The 26913-nt window shown below is 36.1% G+C and overlaps 1 protein-coding gene across 1 annotated transcript in view; it reads right to left on the reverse strand.

The window, feature by feature from the left end:
* RIF1 (replication timing regulatory factor 1) overlaps positions 1-26913 on the reverse strand; it is a 65690-nt gene that overhangs the window by 32202 nt on the left and 6575 nt on the right. Inside the window, exons 5-17 of the mRNA XM_064718817.1 lie at positions 26415-26509; positions 23179-23368; positions 18609-18701; positions 18387-18525; positions 15284-15435; positions 12990-13107; positions 9118-9264; positions 7627-7737; positions 6246-6308; positions 5220-5320; positions 4194-4280; positions 1813-1886; positions 1538-1718 (exon numbers count right to left, since the gene is read on the reverse strand). Coding sequence (XP_064574887.1) covers positions 1538-1718; positions 1813-1886; positions 4194-4280; positions 5220-5320; positions 6246-6308; positions 7627-7737; positions 9118-9264; positions 12990-13107; positions 15284-15435; positions 18387-18525; positions 18609-18701; positions 23179-23368; positions 26415-26509 — 1551 coding nt within the window. The remainder of the gene's footprint in view (positions 1-1537; positions 1719-1812; positions 1887-4193; positions 4281-5219; positions 5321-6245; positions 6309-7626; positions 7738-9117; positions 9265-12989; positions 13108-15283; positions 15436-18386; positions 18526-18608; positions 18702-23178; positions 23369-26414; positions 26510-26913) is intronic.

The following is a 26913-nucleotide window of genomic DNA, read 5'->3' on the forward strand; positions in this document are numbered from 1 at the left end:
ATCAGATAAATGCTCAGCAAAATTCCTTTAAAAAATCAGATAAATGCTCAGCAAAATTCTTTAAAAATTCAGATAAATGCTCAGCAAAATTGCTTTAAAAAATCAGATAAATGCTCAGCAAAATTGCTTTAAAAATTCAGATAAGGCTCAGCAAAATTCCTTAAAAATTCAGATAAATGCTCAGCAAAATTCTCAAATTCAGATAAATGCTCAGCAAATTCCTTTAAAAATCAGATAAACCTCAGCAAAATTGCTTTAAAAAAATCAGATAAACGCTCAGCAAAATTCCTTTAAAAATCAGATAAATGCTCAGCAAAATTGTTTAAAAAATTCAGATAAACGCTCAGCAAAATTCCTTTAAAAATCAGATAAATGCTCAGCAAAATTGTTTAAAAAATTCAGATAAACGCTCAGCAAAATTGCTTAAAAATTCAGATAAATGCTCAGCAAAATTGCTTTAAAAAAATCAGATAAATGCTCAGCAAAATTCCTTAAAAAATTCAGATAAATGCTCAGCAAAATTCTTTAAAAAAATCAGATAAATGGTCATTAAAGCTCTCCTGTGGGGGTGTGGGGAAGAGAACCGAATTCACTGCGGAATGATTTATTCGCGATGAATGAATCAATGAATGAATTCACCCACTGCTGAATGAACTCACGAAGGAAGTGCGGAAGAAGTGCCGGAAGGAAGATGGCGGAAGAAGGAAGGAAGTGGCGGAAGAAGGAATGAGTGCGGAAGGAAGGAAGGACATGCGCGGAAGAGAAGGAAGGAAGGAAGGAAGGAGAAGGAAGGAAGTGGCGGAAGGAAGGAAGTGGCGGAAGGAAGTGGGGAAGGAAGTGGCGGAAGGAAGGGCGGAAGGAAGTGGAAGGAAGGAAGGAAGGAAGGGGAAGGAAGGAAGGAAGGAAGGAAGGAAGGAAGGAAGGAAGGAAGGAAGGAAGAAGGAAGGAAGGAAGGAAGGAAGGAAGGAAGGAAGAAGGAGGAAGGAAGGAAGTGGCGGAAGGAAGGAAGTGGCGGAAGTGGCGGAAGGAAGTGGCGGAAGGAAGTGGCGGAAGGAAGTGGCGGAAGGAAGTGGCGGAAGGGGCGGAAGGAAGGAAGGAAGTGGCGGAAGGAAGGAAGGAAGTGGCGGAAGGAAGGAAGGAAGTGGCGGAAGGAAGGAAGGAAGTGGGGAAGGAAGGAAGTGGCGGAAGGAAGTGGTGGAAGTGGCGGAAGGAAGTGGCGGAAGTGGCGGAAGGAAGGAAGGAAGGAAGGAGGAAGGGGCGGAAGGAAGGAAGGAAGTGGCGGAAGGAAGTGGCGGAAGGAAGTGGCGGAAGGAAGTGGCGGAAGGAAGGAAGGAAGGAAGGAAGGAAGGAAGGAAGGAAGGAAGGAAGGAAGGAAGGAAGGAAGGAAGTGGCGGAAGGAAGGAAGGAAGGGGCGGAAGGAAGTGGCGGAAGGAAGTGGCGGAAGGAAGTGGCGGAAGGAAGTGGCGGAAGGAAGTGGCGGAAGTGGCGGAAGGAAGTGGCGGAAGGAAGGAAGGAAGTGGCGGAAGGAAGGAATGACCTGATTGATCCACTCGGTGAGCGGGCTCACCACGATGCCCCACATCCTGCACAGGTGCTCCTTGCTGCCCAGCTGGGCCGCGCTCTGCTCGATGACGGCGAGCACGGACTCGCTGAAGGCCAGGGCCGAGGTGGGGCCGGCCAGGGCCAAGCCCACCAGGGCCTGCAGGATCCCAAAGAACCTGGGGAGGAAACAGCACAGAGAGAGATTGGGTTTCTCCACAGAAATAAATTGGTGAAATGAGGAGTTTGAAGGGGTGCTGGGAGCTGCAGTACCTCTCGTCTGTCACACAGCACTCCAGCAGGCCGTGCTGGAAGGGCAGCTGGATCAGGAACAGAGCTGGGGTGCCCTTGGAACAGAGATGGGAGAGGTTAAACAGCGCTGGGGAAACCAGGGGCAGCTCTGGGCTGCATCCACCCCGAGCCAGAGATCACAATCAGGGTTATCAGCCAGAAATTCACATTTATTATTAGCCAGAAATTCCCAATTATTGGTACTATTGTTAGCCAGAAACTCACAATTATTGTTACTATTATTAGCCAGAAACTCACAATTATTGTTACTATTGCTAGCCAGAAATTCCCAATTATTGTTACTACTATTAGCCAGAAATTCCCAATTATTGTTACTATTGTTAGTCAGAAATTCCTAATTATTGTTACTATTGTTAGCCAGAAAAATCACAATTATTGTTACTATTGTTAGCCAGAAATTACCTATTATTGTTACTATTGTTAGCCAGAAAAATCACAATTATTATTGTTACTCTTATTAGCCAGAAACTCACAATTATTGTTACTATTGTTAGCCAGAAAAATCACAATTATTATTGTTATTCTTATTAGCCAGAAATTCCCAATTATTGTTACTATTATTAGCCAGAAATTCACTATTATTGTTATTCTTATTAGCCAGAAATTCCCAATTATTGTTACTATTATTACCCAGAAATTCCTAATTATATTATTACTATTATTAGCCAGAAATTCCCAATTATTGTTACTATTGTTAGCCAGAAAAATCACTATTATTGTTACTAGTATTAGCCAGAAATTCACTATTATTGTTACTATTATTAGCCAGAAATTCCCAATTATTGTTATACCTATTACCCAGAAATTCACTATTATCTTTATTCTTATTAGCCAGAAAATCACAATAATTGTCAAAATTATTGTTACTATTATTAGCCAGAAATTCCCAATTATTGTTACTATTGTTAGCCAGAAATTCACATTTATTTTTATTATTATTAGCCAGAAATTCCCAATTATTGTTACTATTATTAGCCAGAAATTCACAATTATTGTTATTCTTGTTAGCCAGAAAAATCACAATTCTTATTGTTATTCTTATTAGCCAGGAAATCACAATTATTGTTATTCTTATTAGCCAGAAATTCAGAATTATTATTATTCTTATTAGCCAAAATTTCAGAATTATTATTGCTCTGATTAGCCAGAAATTCACATTTATTTTTATTATTATTAGCCAGAAATTCCCAATTATTGTTACTATTGTTAGCCAGAAATATCACAATTATTGTTACCACTGTTAGCCAAAAATTCCTAATTATTATTATTTTTATTAGCCAGGAATTCCTAATTATTGTTACTATTATTAGCCAGAAATTCCCAATTATTGTTACTATTATTAGCCAGAAATTCCTAATTATTGTTATTATTATTAGCCAGAAATTCACAATTATTGTTACTATTGTTAGCCAGAAATTCCCAATTATTGTTACTATTGTTAGCCAGAAAAATCACAATTATTGTTACTACTATTAGCCAGAAAAATCACAATTATTGTTACTACTATTAGCCAGAAAAATCACAATTATTGTTACTACTATTAGCCAGAAATTCACTGTTATTGTTACTATTATTAGCCAGAAATTCCTAATTATTGTTACTATTGTTAGCCAGAAATTCAGAATTATTATTATTATTCTTATTAGCCAAAATTTCAGAATTATTATTGCTCTGATTAGCCAGAAATTCACTGTTACTGTTATTATTATTAGTCAGAAAAACCACAATTATTGTTATTCTTATTATCCAGAAATTCACAGTTATTCTTATTAGCCAGAAATTCACAATTATTGTTATTATTATTAGCCAGAAATTCCCAATTATTGTTACTATTATTAGCCAGAAATTCACAATTATTATTATTCTTATTAGCCAGAAATTCCTAATTATTGTTACTACTATTAGCCAGAAAAATCACAATTATTGTTACTACTATTAGCCAGAAATTCACAATTATTGTTACTATTATTAGCCAGAAATTCCTAATTATTGTGACTACTATTAGCCAGAAATTCACAATTATAATTATTCTTATTAGCCAGAAATTCACTATTATTGTTATTACTGTTATCCAGAAATTCACAATTATTATTACCCACAATTTCACTATTATTATTATTATTAGCCCAAAATTAATAATTATTAAAAGTTGTCCAAAACTGTCAATCCTCACACTCAAACATTCAATTAATTTCCAACTCCCTAATCAATGTTTTGTGGATAATTTCATTAATTACCCAGTTTAATTAGTGAGGCCTGCCAACAAAGCGCTGTGCAACGTGAAATAATTTGATTTTTTGAAACTTTTTCAGCATTAATTAATGCAGAATTAATTGACTTACATTGAAAAGATCCATATCAGCAACCTGGTACGCTGGGGAGCCCAAAACTTTGGGAGGCAATTCCTTGACAGTGATGTCAATGAGAGACTGTGGAGAAAATTAAAATAAAATACATTTAAATATATTTTTGCTGAGGGTTCAAGTGGTTTAAGCAAAATATAATAAGTACAAATAAAATATAAAAAATGCAAAATTAAAAAAACCACAAAAAATATACAAAAAATACAAAAAAACCACCCCAAAATAAAAATAAAATACAAAAATATATAAAATACAAAACCCATATAAAAACCCATCAAACCCCCAAAATACAAAAATGACAAAAATCCAAAAAACAAAAAAACCCCAAAATTTACAAAATAACCAAAACAAAAAAACCCCCAAAAATAACACCAAAAAATGAAATTAAAAAAAAAAACCCAAAAAATAAACAAAAAAAAATTACCAAAAAACCCCAAAAAGGGACAAAAATACAAAAAATTATCAAAAAATACCAACACCCCCAAAATACAAAAAAAAAATTACAAAAAAATACCAAAAAATGTACAAACTCCCAAAAATTTACAAAAAAAAATCAAAAAAATACCAAAAAATTAGAGAAAAATACCAAAAAAATTTTACAAATACAAAAAAAATTACAAAAAATACAAAAAAAAATTTACAAAAAATACCAAAAAAATTTTACAAAAAATTAGAAAAAATTAGAAAAAAATTTACAAAAAATACCAAAAAAATTTTACAAAAAATACCAAAAAATTTACAAAAAACCACCAAAAATTTTACAAAAAAACCCCAAAAATTTACAAAAAAATACAAAAAAAATTTACAAAAAATACAAAAAAATTTACAAAAAACCCCCAAAAATTTTACAAGAAATACCAAAAAATTTACAAAAAATACCAAAAAAAATTTACAAAAAATACCAAAAAAAATTTACAAAAAATTACAAAAAAAAAATTACAAAAATAATTACAAAAAATTCCCCCAGGAAGGTTTCCAAGTGGATTCTTTTCAGGCAGAACTCACCAGGACTTTGTGCACGGGCAGAGAATTGGAGCTCACAATTTTCTTTAAGGCCTGAAGCAACATGGTCAGAACTTCTGAGCCTCCCTTCTCTTTCTTATTTCCTAAAATTAAATAAAATTAATTAAAATTAATTAAAAATTAAATAAAAAAGAATTCAAATCCTTTAAATTGAATTAGGAAATGGAAACACCTTTGTTTCATTAAGGATCTGAATTTTTAAACATTAAAGTTGTGGAATTTTGTATTCATCCAAAGAATGGATGAATTCTTTGTGTTCTGTTTGATTTTTCAATTAAAAGTTTGCATTATTAAGTATGTTTATTTTCTTGGATAATGTTCCAAGAATATATATAAATATATATATAAATACATATAAGTATATATATATATATATATATAAATATATATATAAATATATATATATATAAATATCTATATATAAATATATAAAGTCCAGAATATACTTAACAATGCAAACTTTTTCTTATTTTTAAAATAGGAAACTATATAAATGTATAGTATAAATGTATATAGATGCATAAATATAAACTTTTATACATTTGCAGACTCTACAGTTTATTATGGAACAGAGTTTCAATGAAGAAAAATAGGCAAAACTTAAATTTTTGTCTCCATTTCTAAATTCTAAAGACTTGAGGGGGAGTTGTTTTAATTTGGAATTGCTTTAAAATAGAACAGAATTATTGATTCAGACTGAACCCAAGCAATGAACAATGAAAAATTTAAATTTTTGTCTCTATTTCTAAATTCTAAAGACTTGAGGGGGAGTTGCTTTTAATTTGGAATTGCTTTAAAATAGAACAGAATTATTGATTCAGACTGAACCCAAGCAATGAACAGTGAGAAATTTAAATTTTTGTCTTAATTTCTAAATTCTAAAGACTTGAGGGGGATTTTTTAATTTGGAATTGCTTTAAAATAGAACAGAATTATTGATTCAGACTGAACCCAAGCAATGAACAATGAACAATTTCTGGGCAAATTGCAGAAAATTCCCTTTTTTACCTGCTTCAATTGCTGCTCTTACAAATCCATTGATGTCCTTCCAGATAACGCTCAGCAAACAATCTGCAAGGGAACAATGGCTTTATTCAGTTTGCAATAAAAACATTCAATAAAACTGCAGCTAAAATCAAATTGAAGCCAGAACTCAAATTGCAATGCAATCAGAGCAGTTGTATTTTTTACATCATCAGGACATCACAAAAATGTTGATTTCTTGTGTTGCAATAAAAACATTCAATAAAACTGCAGCTAAAATCAGATTGTGCTAAAGGACAGGATTGGATTGAAGCCAGAACTCAAATTGCAATGCAATCAGAGCAGTTGTATTTTTTACATCAGGACATCACAAAAATGTTGATTTTTTATGTTGCAATAAAAACATTCAATAAAACTGCAGCAAAAATCAAATTGTGTTCAAGGACAGGTTTGGATTGAAGAACTCAAATTGCAATGCAATCAGAGCAATTACATTTTTTACAACATCAGGACATCACAAAAATGCTGATTTCTGATGTTGCAATAAAAACATTCAATAAAACTGCAGTGAAAATCAAATTGCAGCCAGAACTCAAATTTCAATGCAATCAGAGCAATTGTATTTTTTACAAAATCAGGACATCACACAAGTGCTGATTTCTGATGCTGCAATAAAAACATTCAATAAAACTGCAGCAAAAATCAAATTGTGTTCAAGGACAGGTTTGGATTGAAGCCAGAACTCAAATTTCAATGCAATCAGAGCAGTTGTATTTTTTACAACATCAGGACATCACAAAAATGTTGATTTCTTGTGTTGCAATAAAAACATTCAATAAAACTGCAGCTAAAATCAGAAATTTGAAGCCAGAACTCAAATTTCAATGCAATCAGAGCAGTTGTATTTTTTACAACATCAGGACATCACACAACTGTTGATTTTTTATGTTGCAATAAAAACATTCAACAAAACTGCAGCTGAAGTAAAATTGAAGCCAGAACTCAAATTTCAATGCAATCAGAGCAGTTGTATTTTTTTACATCAGGACATCACACAAGTGCTGATTTCTGATGTTGCAATAAAAACATTCAATAAAACTGCAGCAAAAATCAAATTGAAGCCAGAACTCAAACTGCAATGCAATCAGAGCAATTGTATTTTTTACATCAGGACATCACAAAAATGTTGATTTCTGATGTTGCAATAAAAACATTCAATAAAACTGCAGCAAAAATCAAATTGAAGCCAGAACTCAAATTTCAATGCAATCAGAGCAGTTGCATTTCAATGCAATCAGACCAATTGCATTTTTTACATCAGGACATCCCACAGGTGCTGATTTCTGTGTTTCCCTTCCCCAGCTGATTTCCCAGCAAACATTGGAATTTCCCCTGGAATTCTCACCAGGAACCTCCTTGCCCACGGCCACGACGCCGTCCCGCACGGCGCAGAGCAGGGTGCCCGCGTGCTTGCAGAAGAAGGAAGGGCTGCAGAGCAGAGGGTGCTGCAGGGGCTCTGCAAGGACACAGAAACACATCCATTAAAAATCTGAGTGCTGAGGAAAGAAAGCTTAAAATAACCAAGGGTTTGTGTATTTACAGCATTGTTAATGTAAAGGGATCATAAAACTGACAGCAGTTATTAACAGGTAATATTTAAGATTACACAAAGATGTTTTTACAGTTAAATATATATATATATATAAATATAAACTGTATAATTAGAAATAGAAATAGATAAAAATATAAGGTATATGTTTATAATATGAAATTATTAAATGATATAAAAACAAGTATATAAATATAAATTATATATAGAAATATAAAAAACATTATATTATATATAAAACATCATATTATATATAAAATTATATTATAGATATATTATAATATATTATAATAGATTATAATATATATTATAATATATATTATATTATATATAAAAGTAAATTATATAAATAAATATATAATTGTAAATTATATTTAAAATTATATAAAATTACATTATACTATATAATATTATATATTATATATGAAATTAAATTATATATATAATTATAATAAAAATTATATATTATATATAAAATTTATACCATATTACATTATATCATATAATATCACATCATATTACATTACATTACTTTATATTATATTACATTATATTATATTACATTACTATATAAAATATTACATTACATTACATTACTTTATATTACATTACATCACATTATATTACATTACATTATATTTTAAAATATTATAATACTTAGTATTATAACATTTTAAGAATTCTAATATACATAATTATATTATAATAATATATAATATACAAATAACATTATAATAATATTAAAACAATACACATAACTAACATTTAGTAATTTAATAATATTAAAATTCTTTAATAATTACAGTAATTTAATATTATTATAATTATTAAAATATTACAATATTGAAATATTATATATAAAATATGGTATATTATATGTATAAATATATAAAATATTATAATATTGAAATATAACATATATATGTAATATATATAGGTATATTTGTATATATAGTATATGCAATATATATGTATATATGTAAAGATATTATATAATATATATGTAATATATATGTATATGTAATATATATGTATATGTAATATATATGCGTATATGTATATATATGCATATGCAATATATATATTATATGTTATATATATATATACATATATGTATATGTAATATATATGATATATGCATATGTTATATATACATGTATATGTATATATATGTTATATATATGTATATGTAATATATATATGTATATATGTATATGTTATATATATTATATATTCTATCTAAAGCTAGTATATTCCCTATAACCCACAGCCATAAACCCCACGTACCCAAGCTGAGCACGAGTTTGTTGTCCCGGGCGAACTCTCCGGCGCGCGGCCCCATCAGGAAGTGCAGCAGCATCTCCATGCCCAGCAGCTGGATGGAGGGGCAGAGCTGTGCCCCTGCCGGGCTGCCCAGCGCCGCCCTGGGCGTGCCTGCGGGTGCCACAAACACCAACAGCACCTCAGCAACGGGAACACCCCAGAAATCCCGGGAAAAACACAAATTCCTCAGGAAAAGGGCAAACCATGGAGGGCGGCTGGTTGGCAGGCAGCTCTGTCTCCCAGGTAAGCAGGGTTTGCTATCACAGCTGGATTTTCCACAGGATTTGAAATATCTGCCCAAAATTGTCAGTTCTAGGACATCAAATAAGCAGGGTTTGATATCACACCTGAATCTCCCCCAGGATTTTAAATTTTTGCCCAAAAATTGTCACTTCTAGGACATCAAATTTTAGAAAGGCACCTCTGACAGCCAGGGGTCTCAGGTAAGCAGGGTTTGATATCACAGCTGGATTTCTCCCAGGATTTTAAATATCTGCCCCAAAATTGTCAGTTCTAGGACACCAAATAAGCAGGGTTTGCTATCACAGCTGGATTTCTTCGAGGATTTTACATATCTGTCCAAAATTGTCACTTCTAGGACACCAAATAAGCAGGGTTTGCTATCACAGCTGGATTTTCCTCAGGATTTGAAATATCTGCCCAAAATTGTCATTTCTATTACATCACATCTTATAAATACACCTCTGAGAGCCAGGCTTCTCAGCAAAGCAGGGTTTGCTATCACAGCTGGATTTCTCTCAGGATTTTAAATTTCTGCCCCAAAATTGTCAGTTCTAGGACACCAAATCAGCAGGGTTTGCTATCACAGCTGGATTTCCCCCAGGATTTTAAATATCTGCCCCAAAATTGTCAGTTCTAGGACACCAAATCTTAGAAAGGCACCTCTGACAGCCAGGGGTCTCAGGAAAGCAGGGTTTGCTATCACAGCTGGATTTTCAATATCTGTCCCAAAATTGTCACTTCTAGAACATCAAATAAGCAGGGTTTGCTCTCACAGCTGGATTTTCCCTAAGATTTTAAATTTCTGCCCCAAAAATTGTCACCTCTAGGACACCAAATCAGCAGGGTTTGCTATCAGAGCTGGATTTTCCTCAGGATTTTAAATATCTGCCCCAAAATTGTCACTTCTAGGACATCACATCTTATAAATGCACCTCTGAGAGCCAGGCTTCTCAGCAAAGCAGGGTTTGCTATCACAGCTGGATTTCTCCCAGGATTTTAAATATCTGCCCCAAAATTGTCAGTTCTAGGACACCAAATCTTAGAAAGGCACCTCTGGCAGCCAGGCTTCTCAGGTAAGCAGGGTTTGATATCACAGCTGGATTTCTCCAAATATTTTAAATTTCTGCCCAAAATTGTCACTTCTAGGACACCAAATAAGCAGGGTTTGATATCACACCTGAATCTCCCCCAGGATTTTAAATATCTGCCCCAAAATTGTCAGTTCTAGGACACCAAATCTTAGAAAGGCACCTCTGACAGCCAGGCTTCTCAGCAAAGCAGGGTTTGATATCACAGCTGGATTTCTCCAAATATTTTAAATTTCTGCCCCAAAATTGTCAGTTCTAGGACACCAAATCAGCAGGGTTTGCTATCACAGCTGGATTTCTCCCAGGATTTGAAATATCTGCCCCAAAATTGTCACTTCTAGGACACCAAATTTTATTTTGCCCACACAAATCTCCACAGAAGCTGTGGCTGCACAGCCACTGAACACTTGTATAAATCTGCTGCCAACAAAAAAGCTTCCATTGGAAATTGCAGAGATCTTGGCAAAATATTTTGGCCAACTCTGGCACCTCTGAGAGCCAGGCTTCTCAGCAAAGCAGGGTTTGCTATCACAGCTGGATTTCCCTCAGGATTTTAAATATCTGCCCCAAAATTGTCACTTCTAGGACACCAAATCAGCAGGGTTTGCTATCACAGCTGGATTTCCCTCAGGATTTTAAATATCTGCCCCAAAATTGTCACTTCTAGGACACCAAATCTTAGAAAGGCAGCTCTGGCAGCCAGGGCTTCTCAGCAAAGCAGGGTTTGCTATCACAGCTGGATTTTCCTCAGGATTTTAAATATCTGCCCCAAAATTGTCACTTCTAGGACACCAAATAAGCAGGGTTTGCTCTCACAGCTGGATTTTCCACAGGATTTGAAATATCTGCCCCAAAATTGTCACTTCTAGGACACCAAATTTTATTTTGCCCATACAAATCTCCACAGAAGCTGTGGCTGCACAGCCACTGAACACTTGTATAAATCTGCTGCTAACAAAACAGCTTCCATTGGAAATTGTAGAGGTCTTGGCAAAAAATATTTTGGCCAACTCTGTTCACCTGGAATACAAATTTAAGAGAATTTGGCAAAATATTTTGGCCAACTCAGCTCTGATCTCCCAGGACTAAGATGAACTTTTTTAAGAAGGGAAAAACAGGAAATTCCCCAAATTCAGGATCTCTGAGGCTCCTGATTACAGCAGAACACAATGGCAGCACAAGCCTTGCAGAAAGGGAAGGAAAACCAGGAGCTCATTGGATATTTTGAGGTGATTATTTTGATTTTCAATAAAAAAGTTGGCATTATTAAGTATACTCTGGACTTTTCTAGGATAATGTCCTTTATCCAAGGAAAGTCCAGAATATACTGAATAATGCAAACTAAAATTCCTGCTGGATCAGCATCCCTGGGCAGGGTTGGGTGGGATTTTGGGATTTGGGAAGGAATTCCTGGCTGGCAGGGTGGGATGCCCATCCAAGGCCAGGCCTGGGACAGTGGGAGCTGTCCCTGGATCAGCTTTAAGCTCCTTTCCAACCCAAACCATTCCAAGGTTCTCAGGCAGAAACTAAAAAATGCTACAGAAATAAAAGGGCACATATATATAGATGAAAAAATAAGATTTCAAAGCAGAGCAGAGCACAATTCAGGCCATTAAAATTGGTCTTCAAACTGTGATTTCAAAACTTGTGAAACTTTAAATAATGACTGCAACAACCTCACTTTCCCCAAATAAACCATGCAGAAAACTCAAATGTTGTGAAGAACAAGAATGAGAAATGGAAAAGCAGAACATGACAAAGAGAAGAGATGAGTCTGTGCATGTGAAATGGAGCTGGAAATTTCCACAGGTTGGTGTTTCAGTACCTGGTTTCTGCCCAGGGGTTGCTGAGCCCTCAACTGTGATGGGCACAACTTTTGAAATTTTAAATAATGACTGCAACAACCTCACTTTCCCCACATAAACCATGCAGTGACCATGCAGGAAACTTCTGGAGAATGAGAAATGGAAAAGCAGAACATGACAAAGAGAGGAGATGAGTCTCTGCATGTGAAATGGAGCTGGAAATTGCCACAGGTTGGTGTTTCAGTACCTGGTTTCTGCCCAGGGGTTGCTGAGCCCTTAACTGTGATTTCACAACTTGTGAAACTTTAAATAATGACTGCAACAACCTCACTTTCCCCCACATAAACCATGCAGTGACCATGCAGGAAAATTGTGGAGAATTAGAAATGGAAAAGCAGAACATGACAAACAGAGGAGATGATTCTCTGCACGTGAAACAGAGCTGGAAATTTCCACAGGTTGGTGTTTCAGTACCTGGTTTCTGCCCAGGAGCTGCTGAGCCCTCAAGTGTGATGGGCACAACTTTTGAAACTTTAAATAATGACTGCAACAACCTCACTTTCCCCACATAAACCATGCAGGAAATCCACAGTTCTGAAGCAAGAATGAGAAATGGAAAAGCAGAACATGACAAAGAGAGGAGATGAGTCTGTGCACGTGAAACAGAGCTGGAAATTGCCACAGGTTGGTGTTTCAGTACCTGGTTTCTGCCCAGGGGTCGCTGAGGCCAGGCTGGGGTTGCTGGGCCGGGAGGGCGTCCCTGGGAAGGCAGCAGCAGGATCCACACTCAGCGTGCTCTGGATCAGAGGGACACAAACCTGCAAAGGGACCCCAGCAACAGCACAGAAAACTCATTTCAGTCAGCACACACTGGGCTGCTGCTCACTAATCTGGGGATTCAGAATGAATTAGTGTCTAATCATACAAAAATTCCTGGGGGATGCAGTGTATTTTAATAATGCTAAGAAAATACTCTTCCCTCCCTTAATCTTGAAGATGAATTTAATGGAATCCAGGTGTTGGATAGAAACAGGTCCATTCCACAGTGTGACTAGAAATGCAACACCTGCATCACTTTTCTTTCTATCTTCCTAAATATTTCTGGTCTTTCACCACTTTTCCTGTGGCAGCCTTTTCCAAGCCCACAGTTCCTTGGTGAAAGGAGGAGAGAGCCTTTATTTGACACATCTGTAACCCATGGCTGCACTCAGGGCAGGTTTGCAGAGATGCTCACAGCACATTCCCACAGATTCTCCCAATATTTTGGGGCTGTGAGTCCCAAATATCCCTTTTACACAATCTGTAACCACACACAAGCACAAACTGTTTCCTTGAGGGATTTGATTTCAGCACCACAGCAGACAGGGATGCAGCAGGAATATTTTACATTCTGCTGCACAGACTGGGCTGCTGCTCACAAATCAGAGCTTCTGGGTATTTAGAATGAATGAGAAATGTCTAAAATTCCTGGTGGATGCAGTATATTTTAACAAGCCTAATTTATTAGGATTAATTTAATGGAATCCAGGTGTTGGATAGAAACAGGTCCATTCCACAGTGTGACTACAAATGCAACACCTGCATCACTTTTCTTTCTATCTTCCTAAATATTTCTGGTCTTTCACCACTTTTCCTGTGGCAGCCTTTTCCAAGCCCACACTTCCTTGGTGAAAGCCTTTATTGAACACATCTGTAACCCATGGCTGCACTCAGGGCAGGTTTGCAGAGATGCTCACAGCACATTCCCACTCTCCAACATTTTGGGGCTGTGAGTCCCAAATATCCCTTTTACACAATCTGTAACCACACACAAGCAGGAATCAGTTCCTTGAGGGATTTGATTTCAGCACCACAGCAGACAGGGATGCAGCAGGAACATTTTACATTCTGCTGCACAGACTGGGCTGCTGCTCACAAATCAGAGCTTCTGGGGATTCAGAATGAATTAGAAATGTCTAATCAAACAAAAATTCCTGGTGGATGCAGTATATTTTAATAATGCTAGAAAAATACTTTTCCCTCCCTTTATTCCCATCTTGAAGATGGATTTAATGGAATTCAGGTGTTGGATAGAAACAGGTCCATTCCACTTACAGAGTAACTAGAAATGCAACAACTGCATTATTTTTCTTTCTATCTCCCTAAATATTTCTGGTCTTTCACCAGTTTTTCTGTGGCAGCCTTTTCCAAGCCCACACTTCCTTGGTGAAAGCCTTTATTGAACACATCTGTAACCCATGGCTGCACTCAGGGCAGAGATGCTTTCAGAGATGCTCACAGCACATTCCCACTCTCCAACATTTTGGGGCTGTGAGTCCCAAATATCCCTTTTACACAATCTGTAACCACACACAAGCACAAACCGGTTCCTTGAGGGATTTGATTTCAGCACCACAGCAGACAGGGATGCAGCAGGAATATTTTACATTCTGCTGCACAGACTGGGCTGCTGCTCACAAATCAGAGCTTCTGGGTATTTAGAATGAATTAGAAATGTCTAATCAAACAAAAATTCCTGGTGGATGCAGTGTATTTTAATAATGCTAGAAAAATACTTTTCCCTCCCTTTATTCCCATCTTGAAGATGGATTTAATGGAATCCAGGTGTTGGATAGAAACAGGTCCATTCCACAGTGTGACTACAAATGCAACACCTGCATTATTTCTATCTCCCTAAATATTTCTGGTTTTTCACCACTTTTCCCTTGGCAGCCTTTTCCAAGCCCACACTTCCTTGGTGAAAGCCTTTATTGAACACATCTGTAACCCATGGCTGCACTCAGGGCAGAGATGCTTTCAGAGATGCTCACAGCACATTCCCACTCTCCAATATTTTGGGGCTGTGGTCCCAAATATCCCTTTTACACAAAGTGTAACCACACACAAGCACAAATCGTTTCCTTGAGGGATTTGATTTCAGTACCACAGCAGACAAGGGATGCAGCAGGAACATTTTCCATCCTGCTGCCCAGGGATTGCTGCTCCCTGAGTTACCTGCTCGAAGTTGGAGGGCAGGTGAGGCCCCAGCCTGACCAGCAAATACCACCAGACCTCCAGCTTGGTCAGGGCCAGCGCCTCCGTCCTCACGTGGATGGAGCTCAGGGGCTGCATCAGCAGCTTCAGCCTCTTGGCGCTGCACAGGATGTCTGGGGGAGCCAAAAGGGGCATTTGAAACAAGCAAAGCTCAGCAAAATCTGATTAAACCACTTTTTTCCTAATATCTTTTAGCTTCAAATTCAATTAACAGTAATTTGCAAAACGCAACCACACCAGCCTTTCAAATTCTCACTGCTCAAAGCAGAGCTCCCTTGCAACAGAGAACGCATTATATTAAGGTAATATAATATAAGGTAATATAATATAATATAAGGTAATATAATATAAGGTAATATAATATATTAAGGTAATATAATATATTAAGGTAATATAATATAAGGTAATGTATTATTATATAATGTAATATAATGTAATGCGACATTACGTCGCATTACATTATATTACATTATATAATAATACATTACCTTATATTATTAAAATTATTCAGGTCATTAAAATTGGTCCTCAAACTGTGATTTCACAACTTGTGAAACTTTAAAAAAATGACTGCAACAACCTCACTTTCCCCAAATAAACCATGCAGTGACAAGCACAGCAAAATCTGATTAAACCATCAGTTTTTTCCTAATATCTTTTAGTTTCAAATTTAATTAACAGTAATTTGCAAAACTCAACCACACCAACCTTTCAAATTCTCTTACTGCTCAAAGCAGAGCTCCCTTGCAGCAGAGAACGCATTATATTAAGGTAATATAATATAAGGTAATATAATATAAGGTAATATAATATATTAAGGTAATATAATATAAGGTAATATAATATAATATAAGGTAATATAATATAAGGTAATATAATATATTAAGGTAATATAATATAAGGTAATGTATTATTATATAATGTAATATAATGTAATGCGACATTACGTCGCATTACATTATATTACATTATATAATAATACATTACCTTATATTATTAAAATTATTCAGGTCATTAAAATTGGTCCTCAAACTGTGATTTCACAACTTGTGAAACTTTAAAAAAATGACTGCAACAACCTCACTTTCCCCAAATAAACCATGCAGTGACAAGCACAGCAAAATCTGATTAAACCATCAGTTTTTTCCTAATATCTTTTAGCTTCAAATTCAATTAACAGTAATTTGCAAAACTCAACCTTTCAAATTCTCTCACTGCTCAAAGCAGAGCTCCCTTGCAACAGAGAACGCATTATATTAAGGTAATATAATATAAGGTAATATAATATAAGGTAATATAATATAAGGTAATATAATATATTAAGGTAATATAATATAAGGTAATATAATATAAGGTAATGTATTATTATATAATGTAATATAATGTAATGCGACATTACGTCGCATTACATTATATTACATTATATAATAATACAATACCTTATATTATTAAAATTATTCAGGTCATTAAAAATTGGCCCTCAAACTGTGATTTCACAACTTGTGAAACTTTAAAAAAATGACTGCAACAACCTCACTTTCCCCAAATAAACCATGCAGTGACCATGCAAAAAAACTCAGTGCTCTGAAGAACAAGAATTAGAAATATTGCTTAAAACAACTCTGGAAAAATCAAGGATTTCTTTGCAATACAAAGACTGAAATTAAATTTTCTGCATTCCAATCTGACCCCACTTGAGAAGGGAGGTTGGACCCAGCCTGAGCCATGTTGGGATTCTGGGATAAACAGAAGAAATTCCCTCTTGCCTGCTCTGTCAGGTCCCATCTGCTCCAGGGACAGGAAAATCAAACACTGAGGTTTTTTTCAGAGCACAGAGAAGCACAATCAAGGTAAAAAATATTGTATTTTAATATTGTATAAATATTAAATATTTATTTTATATTTTATAATACAATATTTTATATTATTATCTATAATTATATATTATATATAAATATTTATATTATTTATATTATATTTATATAATTTATATTTATAGATTTATATTATATATTTTATATATTTATAAATTTATATTATTTTATACATTTATTATTTTATATATTTATAAATATAAATAATAAATAATTAATTTTATATTTTATTTAATATTATAAATATATAAAATAATAATATATATTATTATTTTATATATTTATAAATTTATATTATGATATATATTATATATTATATATAATATTAATACAATATTATATATTATAAAATACAATATTTTATAATATTGCATTTTAACAGAAGGTAGAATAAAAACTTCAGGTTACACCTTTAGAACAACTTTGTTTTAACACCCCTGGAATCCTGAAGTGTTGCCTTTCTCCAGTAACACCCCATCAGCCAAAATAAAACACACAGAATGTTTGAAACTCTATTTCACTGCTCTTTGCATCATTTATATCATTACAAAACACAATTTACTAATTTTGTGCTATTTCTAGAATTCGCAGCACAAAAACTAGGATAGAACAACCAAACTATCACCTTGCCTCAAAAGGAAATAAAACAAGGAAAAAACCAACAAAAATTGGAATTTTAGCTATGCACAGAGACAATGAATTTTTCTGCAAGATTATGTGGATATAGAAATAATATATAGTAATATATATTAATATATATTACTATATATAATATATATAACATATATATAGTATATAATATATATAGTATATAATATATAGATATAAGTGATATATAGTATATAAGATAATATAATATATATTAATATATATTACTATATATAATATATAACATATATATAGTATATAATATATATAGTATATAATATATAGATATAAGTGATATATAGTATATAAGATAATAAAATATATATTATTATATTATAATATATTATATATAATAATATAATAATATATTATTATTCTATATTATAATATATAGATATAAGTAATATATAGTATATAAGTGATATAGAAATAATGCACTAACCACTAACAGATTGTATTTTTTCCCAGTCACACATTAATTTTTCCAGCTCTGTATGACCTGTATGAAAACAAACCAGGCTCAATATTTCGTTCAGACCCACCTGGGTTCAGGGCAAAGTTATCAATGAGGCTCTTCCATGCGATGAAGGCGATTTTCTTCACCACGGGGGAGCTGCTGCGGAAGCCCAGCTCCTCCAGCTGCAGCAGGGAGTTGATGAAGCTGCCGCTGCGGTGCAGGGTCTGACAGGGGGAAATGCACGGTTAAAATGAGATTTCTGCTCCTCAGAAATCTTCTCCTAAAGGTTCACGAATTTTCTGCTCACCTTGCCGAGCAGTCTGACAAACAGCGGCCACAGCTTTAACACGAAGGTCTCGTTTTTGGATGAAAATAATTTCTGGAGTTCGGAAATTAATTTCTGCAGGCAGAAAGAAACGGGATTTCTACGTGAAATGGATTTGAAATGGTCTAAAAACTACACGCCCATACCGATGTCTGGGGACACAACCAACAGACAAGATTTGAGATTATGCAAATATTATATATATATAATATCTATTTTTACATATTATATATATATAGCATTGCATTATATACATTACATACATAATTATATATTATATTGTAATATATATAAAAACCATTATATTATATATATATTACATATATTACATATGCATAATATACTATATATTCTTATGTAGTATATAACATTACATAATATTATATCTATTATATATATTTCATATGTATAATGTATTATATATTCTTATGTAGTATATAACATTACATAATATATATATTATGTAATAAATTATATTGTAATATATATTGCAATATATAAGATATTTTATATACTATATATTATATAGTATATCTATTTTTACATACTATATATAGTATTGCATTATATACATTATTTACATAATTATATATTATATTGTAATATATATAATATCCATATTATATATATTACATATGTATAATGTATTACATATTATTATGTAGTATATAATGTTACATAATATTATATATATTATGTAATATATTATATTGTAATATATATTGCAATATACACAATATTTTTGTATATTATATATTATATTACACATAACATAATATGATATATAACATAATATATATGATATATAATATAAAATTATATATAATCATATATACATAATATATAATCATATATACATAACATATATTTTTGTTATATATATATGTATGTACTGTATGTATTATATATATATAATATAATATATATATATATTCTATAATATGTATTACATGTTATATATATAATCACATCTACATAATATGTATTTTTTACAATGAAATCTATATAACTTATATACCTAAACTAAGCACGAGTTTGTTTTGCTCAGCACAATCCACAGCTTTTGGTGCCATGAGGAAGTGGAGCAGCATTTCTGGAATTTCCACATCAGGATTTCATTCTGTACCACAGCATCTGCTACCACCTGATTCTCTTTTTTAACTGAAATTTATGGCTCTTATTGACAATGGCAAATTCATTCAAACAATGCAAAATATTTGCATTTCCTCCAACTCTGAAGTCAAACCACGCCCTGTCACCAAACACCCCCTTGTTTGGTTGGGTTTTGGGTTTTGGGTTTTTCAGCACAAAATAAGGCAAAACCAAAGAGCCAAGTGAGGCCAGTCCTGGAAGGGAAGGGGAACATGGAAAGCTCCACCGAGGACACCCAGGGGCTGCTGCTGCTGCACAGGACGGGGACTCCCAGCACATGGAAAATGCTCAGCACGCTCTGCTTTCCTTCCCCCTCCAAATTCTCCCATCCCCTTTGATTCTGGGCACTTTTTGGCAGTGAATATTTACATCTCCATTGTTTTCCCATGAAAACCATGGCATGACAAAGTTGTGTCAATGCAGAGGAAATGCAATGACAGCAGTGCCACTCACCGTGGCCATCAGGTGCTCGGTGACAAGGACACCCAGGGGCTGCTGCTGCTGCTGCACAGGATGGGGACTCCAAGCACATGGGAAATGCTGAGCATGCTCTGCTTTCCTGCCTCTGTCTCCCATCCCCTTTGATTCTGGGCACTTTTTGGCAGTGAACATTTACATCTCCATTGTTTTCCATTAAAACCATGGCATCAGGAAATTGCAGAGGAAATGCAGTGAATGCAGTGCCACTCACCGTGGCCATCAGGTGCTCGGTGACAAGGACACCCAGGGGCTGCTGCTGCTGCACAGGATGGGGACTCCAAGCACATGGACAATGCTCAGCACACTCTGCTTTCCTTCCCTCTCCAAATTCTCCCATCCCCTTTGTTGCTTTTGACAAAGCACTTTTTGGCAGTGAATATTTACATTTCCATTGTTTCCCCATGAAAACCATGGCATGACAAAGTTGTGTCAATGCAGAGGAAATGCAATGAATGCAGTGCCACTCACCGTGGTCATCAGGTGCTTGGTGACAAGGACACCCAGGGGCTGCTGCTGCTGCTGCACAGGATGGGGACTCCCAGCACATGGAAAACGCTGAGCACACTCTGCTTTCCTGCCTCTGTCTCCCATCCCCTTTGATTCTGGGCACTTTTTGGCAGTGAATATTTACATCTCCATTGTTTTCCCATGAAAACCATGGCATCAGGAAATTGCAGAGGAAATGCAATGAATGCAGTGCCACTCACCGTGGTCATCAGGTGCTCGGTGACAGCGGCCACCTCCGGCTGCTGTTGCTGCACAGGATGGGGACTCCAAGCACATGGACAATGCTCAGCACGCTCTGCTTTCCTGCCAACCCCCCCCTCCAAATCCTGTCTCCCATTCCCTTTGATTCTGGGCACTTTTTGACAGTGAATATTTACATCTCCATTTAATGTTTTTCCATTAAAACCATGGCATGATGAAGTTGTGTCAATGCAGAGGAAATGCAATGAATGCAGCCCAAGCAGTGCCACTCACTGTGGCCATCAGGTGCTCGGTGACAAGGACACCCAGGGGCTGCTGCTGCACAGGACGGGGACTCCCAGCACATGGAAAATGCTCAGCACGCTCTGCTTTCCTTCCCCCTCCAAATTCTCCCATCCCCTTTGATTCTGGGCACTTTTTTGGCAGTGAATATTTACATTTCCATTGTTTTCCCATGCAAACCATGGCATCAGGAAATTGCAGAGGAAATGCAATGAATGCAGCCCAAGCAGTGCCACTCACTGTGACCATCAGGTGCTCAGTGACAAGGACACCCAGGGGCTGCTGCTGCTGCTGCTGCTGCTCAGGATGGGGACTCCCAGCACATGGACAATGCTGAGCATGCTCTGCTTTCCTGCCCCTGTCTCCCATCCCCTTTGATGCTGGGCACTTTTTGGCAGTGAATATTTACATCTCCACTTTTTTCCCATTAAAACCACTGGCATGATGAAGTTGCAGAGGAAATGCAATGAATGCAGTGCCACTCACCGTGGTCATCAGGTGCTTGGTGACAGCGGCCACCTCCGGCTGCTGTTGCTGCACAGGACGGGGACTCCAAGCTCATGGACAATGCTCAGCACGCTCTGCTTTCCTTCCCCCTCCAAATTCTGTCTCCCACCCTCTTTGATTCTGGGCACTTTTTGGCAGTGAATATTTACATCTCCATTGTTTTCCCATTAAAACCATGGCATCAGGAAATTGCAGAGGAAATGCAATGAATGCAGCCCAAGCAGTGTCACTCACTGTGGCCATCAGGTGCTCGGTGACAGCGGCCACCTCCAGCTGCTGTTGCTGCACAGGACGGGGACTCCAAGCACATGGAAAATGCTGAGCATGCTCTGCTTTCCTGCCCCTGTCTCCCATCCCCTTTGATTCTGGGCACTTTTTGGCAGTGAATATTTACATCTCCATTGTTTCCCATTAAAACCATGGCATCAGGAAATTGCAGAGGAAATGCAGTGAATGCAGTGCCACTCACCGTGGCCATCAGGTGCTCGGTGACAAGGACACACAGGGGCTGCTGTTGCTGCACAGGACGGGGACTCCAAGCTCATGGAAAATGCTGAGCATGCTCTGCTTTCCTGCCCCCCTCTCCAAATTCTGTCTCCCATTCCCTTTGATTCTGGGCACTTTTTGGCAGTGAATATTTACATCTCCATTGTTTCCCATTAAAACCATGGCATGATGAAGTTGCAGAGGAAATGCAATGACAGCAGTGCCACTCACTGTGACCATCAGGTGCTCGGTGACAGCGGCCACCTCCGGCTGCTGCTGCTGCTGCACAGGATGGGGACTCCAAGGACATGGAAAACGCTCAGCACACTCTGCTTTCCTTCCCTCTCCAAATTCTCCCATCCCCTTTGATGCTGGGCACTTTTTGGCAGTGAATATTCACATCTCCATTGTTTTCCCATTAAAACCATGGCATGAGGAAGTTGTGTCAATGCAGAGGAAATGCAATGAATGCAGCCCAAGCAGCCTCACTCACTGTGGCCATCAGGTGCTCAGTGACAAGGACACCCAGGGGCTCCTGTTGCTGCTCAGGATGGGGACTCCAAGGAGATGGAGAATGCTGAGCACACTCTGCTTTTCTGCCCCTGTCTCCCATCCCCTTTGATTCTGGGCACTTTTTGGCAGTGAATATTTACATCTCCATTTTTTTCCCATTAAAACCATGGCATCACGAGGTTGTGTCAATGCAGAGGAAATGCAATGAATGCAGTGCCACTCACTGTGGCCATCAGGTGCTCGGTGACAAGGACACGCAGGACATGGAAAATGCTGAGCACGCTCTGCTTTCCTGCCTCTGTCTCCCATCCCCTTTGATTCTGGGCACTTTTTGGCAGTGAACATTTACATCTCCATTGTTTTCCATTAAAACCATGGCATAATGAAGTTTCTGAGGAAATGCAATGACAGCAGTGCCACTCACCGTGGTCATCAGGTGCTCGGTGACCGCGGCCACCTCGGGCTGCCGCTGCAGCAGCAGGGGCATGCCCATCTCCAGGGCAGTGGCGCCTCGGAGCTGCACCTTGTGGGAGGAGTGAACCACCAGGGGCAGGATCAGCCTGGCCCACCTCACTGCCTCTTCCCCCATCGGGCCTGGAGCTTGCTCCATCAAGCTGCAACCAAAAAAAAACCAAAGAAATTGAGATTACGGATCTTAAACAGCAGCTCAGGAACTCGGGTTATCTGTGTGTCATCAGTAAGTGCTCTTACTCAATAAAGGTTTTATAGGAAACCATCCCAAATTTCTTAAATTCATTTTTAATCCCAAAAAATAGGGATTAAATTAAATAGATCTCCAATAGCAGGCACTCAAATCCATTTTTAATCCCAAAAAAATAGGGATAACAGATCTCTAATAGAAGGCACTCAAGTTATCTGTGTATCATTAATAAATGCTCTAGTTCAATCCAGGATTTATAGGAGACCATCCCAAATTTCTTAAATCCATTTTTAATCCCAAAAAATAGGGATTAAATTAAATAGATCTCCAATAGCAGGCACTCAAATCCATTTTTAATCCCAAAAAATAGGGATTAAATTAAATAGATCTCCAATAGCAGGCACTCAAGTTATCTGTGTGTCATCAATAAATGCTCCAATTCAGATAAGGATTTATAGGAAACCATCCCGAAATTTTAAATCAATTTTTAATCCCAAAAAATAGGGATTACAGATCTCCAATAGCAGGCACTCAAATTCTCTGTGTATCATCAATAAATGCTCTAGTTCAATCAGAGATTTATAGGAAACCATCCCGAATTTTCTAAATAAATTTTTAATCATAAAGAAATAGGGATTAGAAAAACAGGGATTACAGCTCTCCAATAGCAGGCACTCAAGTAATCTGTGTATCATCAATAAGAGCTCTTATTCAATAAAGGTTTTATAGGAAACCGTCCCTAATTTCTTAAATCCATTTTTAATCCCAAAAAATAGGGATTACAGATCTCCAGTAGCAGGCACTTAAATCCGTTTTTAATCCCAAAAATAGGGATTACAGCTCTCCAATAGCAGGCACTCAAGTTCTCTGAGTGTCATCAATAAATGCTCCAATTTAGACAAGGATTTATAGGAAACCATCTCAAAATTTTTAAATCAATTTTTAATCCCAAAAAATAGGGATTACAGATCTCCAACAGTAGCTCAGGCACTCAAGTTATCTGTGTATCATCAATAAGAGCTCTTATTCAATAAAGGTTTTATAGGAAACCATCCCAAATTTCTTAAATCAATTTTTAATCCCAAAAAACAGGGATTACAGATCTCCAATAGCAGGCACTCAAGTTATCTGTGTGTCATCAATAAATGCTCTAATTCAGTCCAGGATTTATAGGAAACCATCCCAAATTTCTTAAATCAATTTTTAATCCCAAAAAATAGGGATTACAGATCTCCAGCAGCCATTCAGGCACTCAAGTTATCTTTGTATCATCAATAAGAGCCCTTATTCAATAAAGGTTTTATAGGAAACCATCCCTAATTTCTTAAATCAATTTTTAATCCCAAAAAAATAGGGATAACAGATCTCTAATAGAAGGCACTCAAGTTATCTGTGTATCATCAACAAATGCTCTACTTCAATCCAGGATTTATAGGAGACCATCCCAAATTTCTTAAATCAATTTTTAATCCCAAAAAATTGAGATTACAGATCTCCAACAGCCATTCAGGCACTCAAGTTCTCTGAGTGTCATCAATAAGAGCTCTTATTCAATAAAGGTTTTATAGGAAACCATCCCAAATTTTCTAAATTAATTTTTAATCCCAAAAAATAGGGATTACAGATCTCCAATAGCAGGCACACAAGTTATCTGTGTATCATCAATAAATGCTCCAATTCAGATAAGGATTTATAGGAAACCATCCTGAATTTCTTAAATCAATTTTTAATCCCAAAAATAGAGATTACAGATCTCCAACAGCAACTCAGGAACTCAGGTTATCTGTGTATCATCAATAAGAGCTCATATTCAATAAAGGTTTTATAGGAAACCATCCCAAATTTCTTAAATCAATTTTTAATCCCCCAAAAATAGGGATTACACATCACCAACAGTAGGCACTCAGGTTATCTGTGTATCATCAATAAATGCTCTAATTCAGTCCAGGATTTATAGGAGACCATCCCAAATTTCTTAAATCCATTTTTAATCCCAAAAAATAGGGATTACAGATCTCCAATAGCAGGCACTCAAGTTCTCTGAGTGTCATCAATAAATGCTCCAATTTAGACAAAAACAAGAACTGTTTAAAAGAACTATTTAAAAATGGATTTGCAGCTCAAACCAGATGCCAAAAGTTAAAGAGAAAACTTAAAAAGGAGTAAAAATACAAGCTCAATGTATTTACTAATACAGAAATTAAATTAGCACTAAATAAAGGTAAACTTTTAATATTTCAGTCCTGCTGACCAGAACAACATGCTCACAGTGATGCTCCTAAAAAGTCACTTTTGGATTTAAATAGGAATTTCAACAATGCTATGGGAAACACTGCACTAAAACGTGTTGCCAAGGGGATATTTCTAAATAAGATATTTTTAAATAAACCCCCAAATAATGGCAGAGAATTTCTATTTCTCAAGCAGGCAGGTTCTGGAAACAAAAGGTAAGAAGATCACAGGTGAGAGGTGGGAAGTCATTCCTGAAGAGCCACTAAAAATGAGAGCAGTATTTCTGATTTCTGCCTCAGGATGATGATGGCATTATTAAGGCAATATTTTAATTATTATAATATTATAATATAATATAATAATTAATATAATATAATATAATATAATATATATATATATATATATATATATAAAATATTTTAATTATTATAATTATATAATTTAATTATTATAAAACAAGTGGTGCAGAGCGCAGCAGCTCACCCTGGGCACAATTCCATGGAGAATGCCCTGTGCCAGCTGTGCCAGCTGTGCCAGCTGTGCCCTTGACAGAGCAAACTCTGCTCAGCACGAACTCCAACACCCCTGGTGTTTTCAGCACCCAGCAACCACCCAGTGAAAACCAGGCAACCCTGGAGAAAAACAATCCCAAACACAATAAAAACTTGGGAGTTTTTTCTTTAGAACATTTAGTGCCACCTGGGTTTTGTATAAAAGGTTTTCCCCCTAAAATGAATGCTGAGAGTGGAATTTTGCAGAGCACTCACCGTATGATGACATTAAGTGCTTCATACTCAACCACAACAGACTGAGCTTCTCCTTTAGTCAGGATTGTTTCCAGCGTGGAGAGAACATTGGACACCTGAGGGAGCAAGAGAACAGCACAGTGAGCACCTGGACACAAATCATTCCAGGAGGAGCTGGAACTGGGACATTTCATTTTCCAGGATTGTGTGTGGATTATGCCAGGTTTTCATTTTAATTCATAATTTTCTGCCCTGTGGTATTTCATTGCTTTCTGATAGAACTGCTCACATTGCAGCCCTCAAAGAGAGCAGTCATTTATGGCTCAGGTTTTCCAAGAATTGATATTTGGGTGTCACATTCAATGGGAAATAACCTTTGGATGCAAAAGCTACTGAGTGGAGAGTGAGAAATAATTTGGCTCCTCTTCCCGAGAAAGGGCAGCACCAAAATGAGAAATGAAGAAACTCATGTTTTAAACAATTAAACCTGGACACAAATCATTCCAGGAGGAGCTGGAGT

Source organism: Zonotrichia leucophrys, chromosome 7, assembly GCF_028769735.1.
Source record: "Zonotrichia leucophrys gambelii isolate GWCS_2022_RI chromosome 7, RI_Zleu_2.0, whole genome shotgun sequence".
NCBI classification, from domain to species: Eukaryota; Metazoa; Chordata; class Aves; order Passeriformes; family Passerellidae; genus Zonotrichia; species Zonotrichia leucophrys.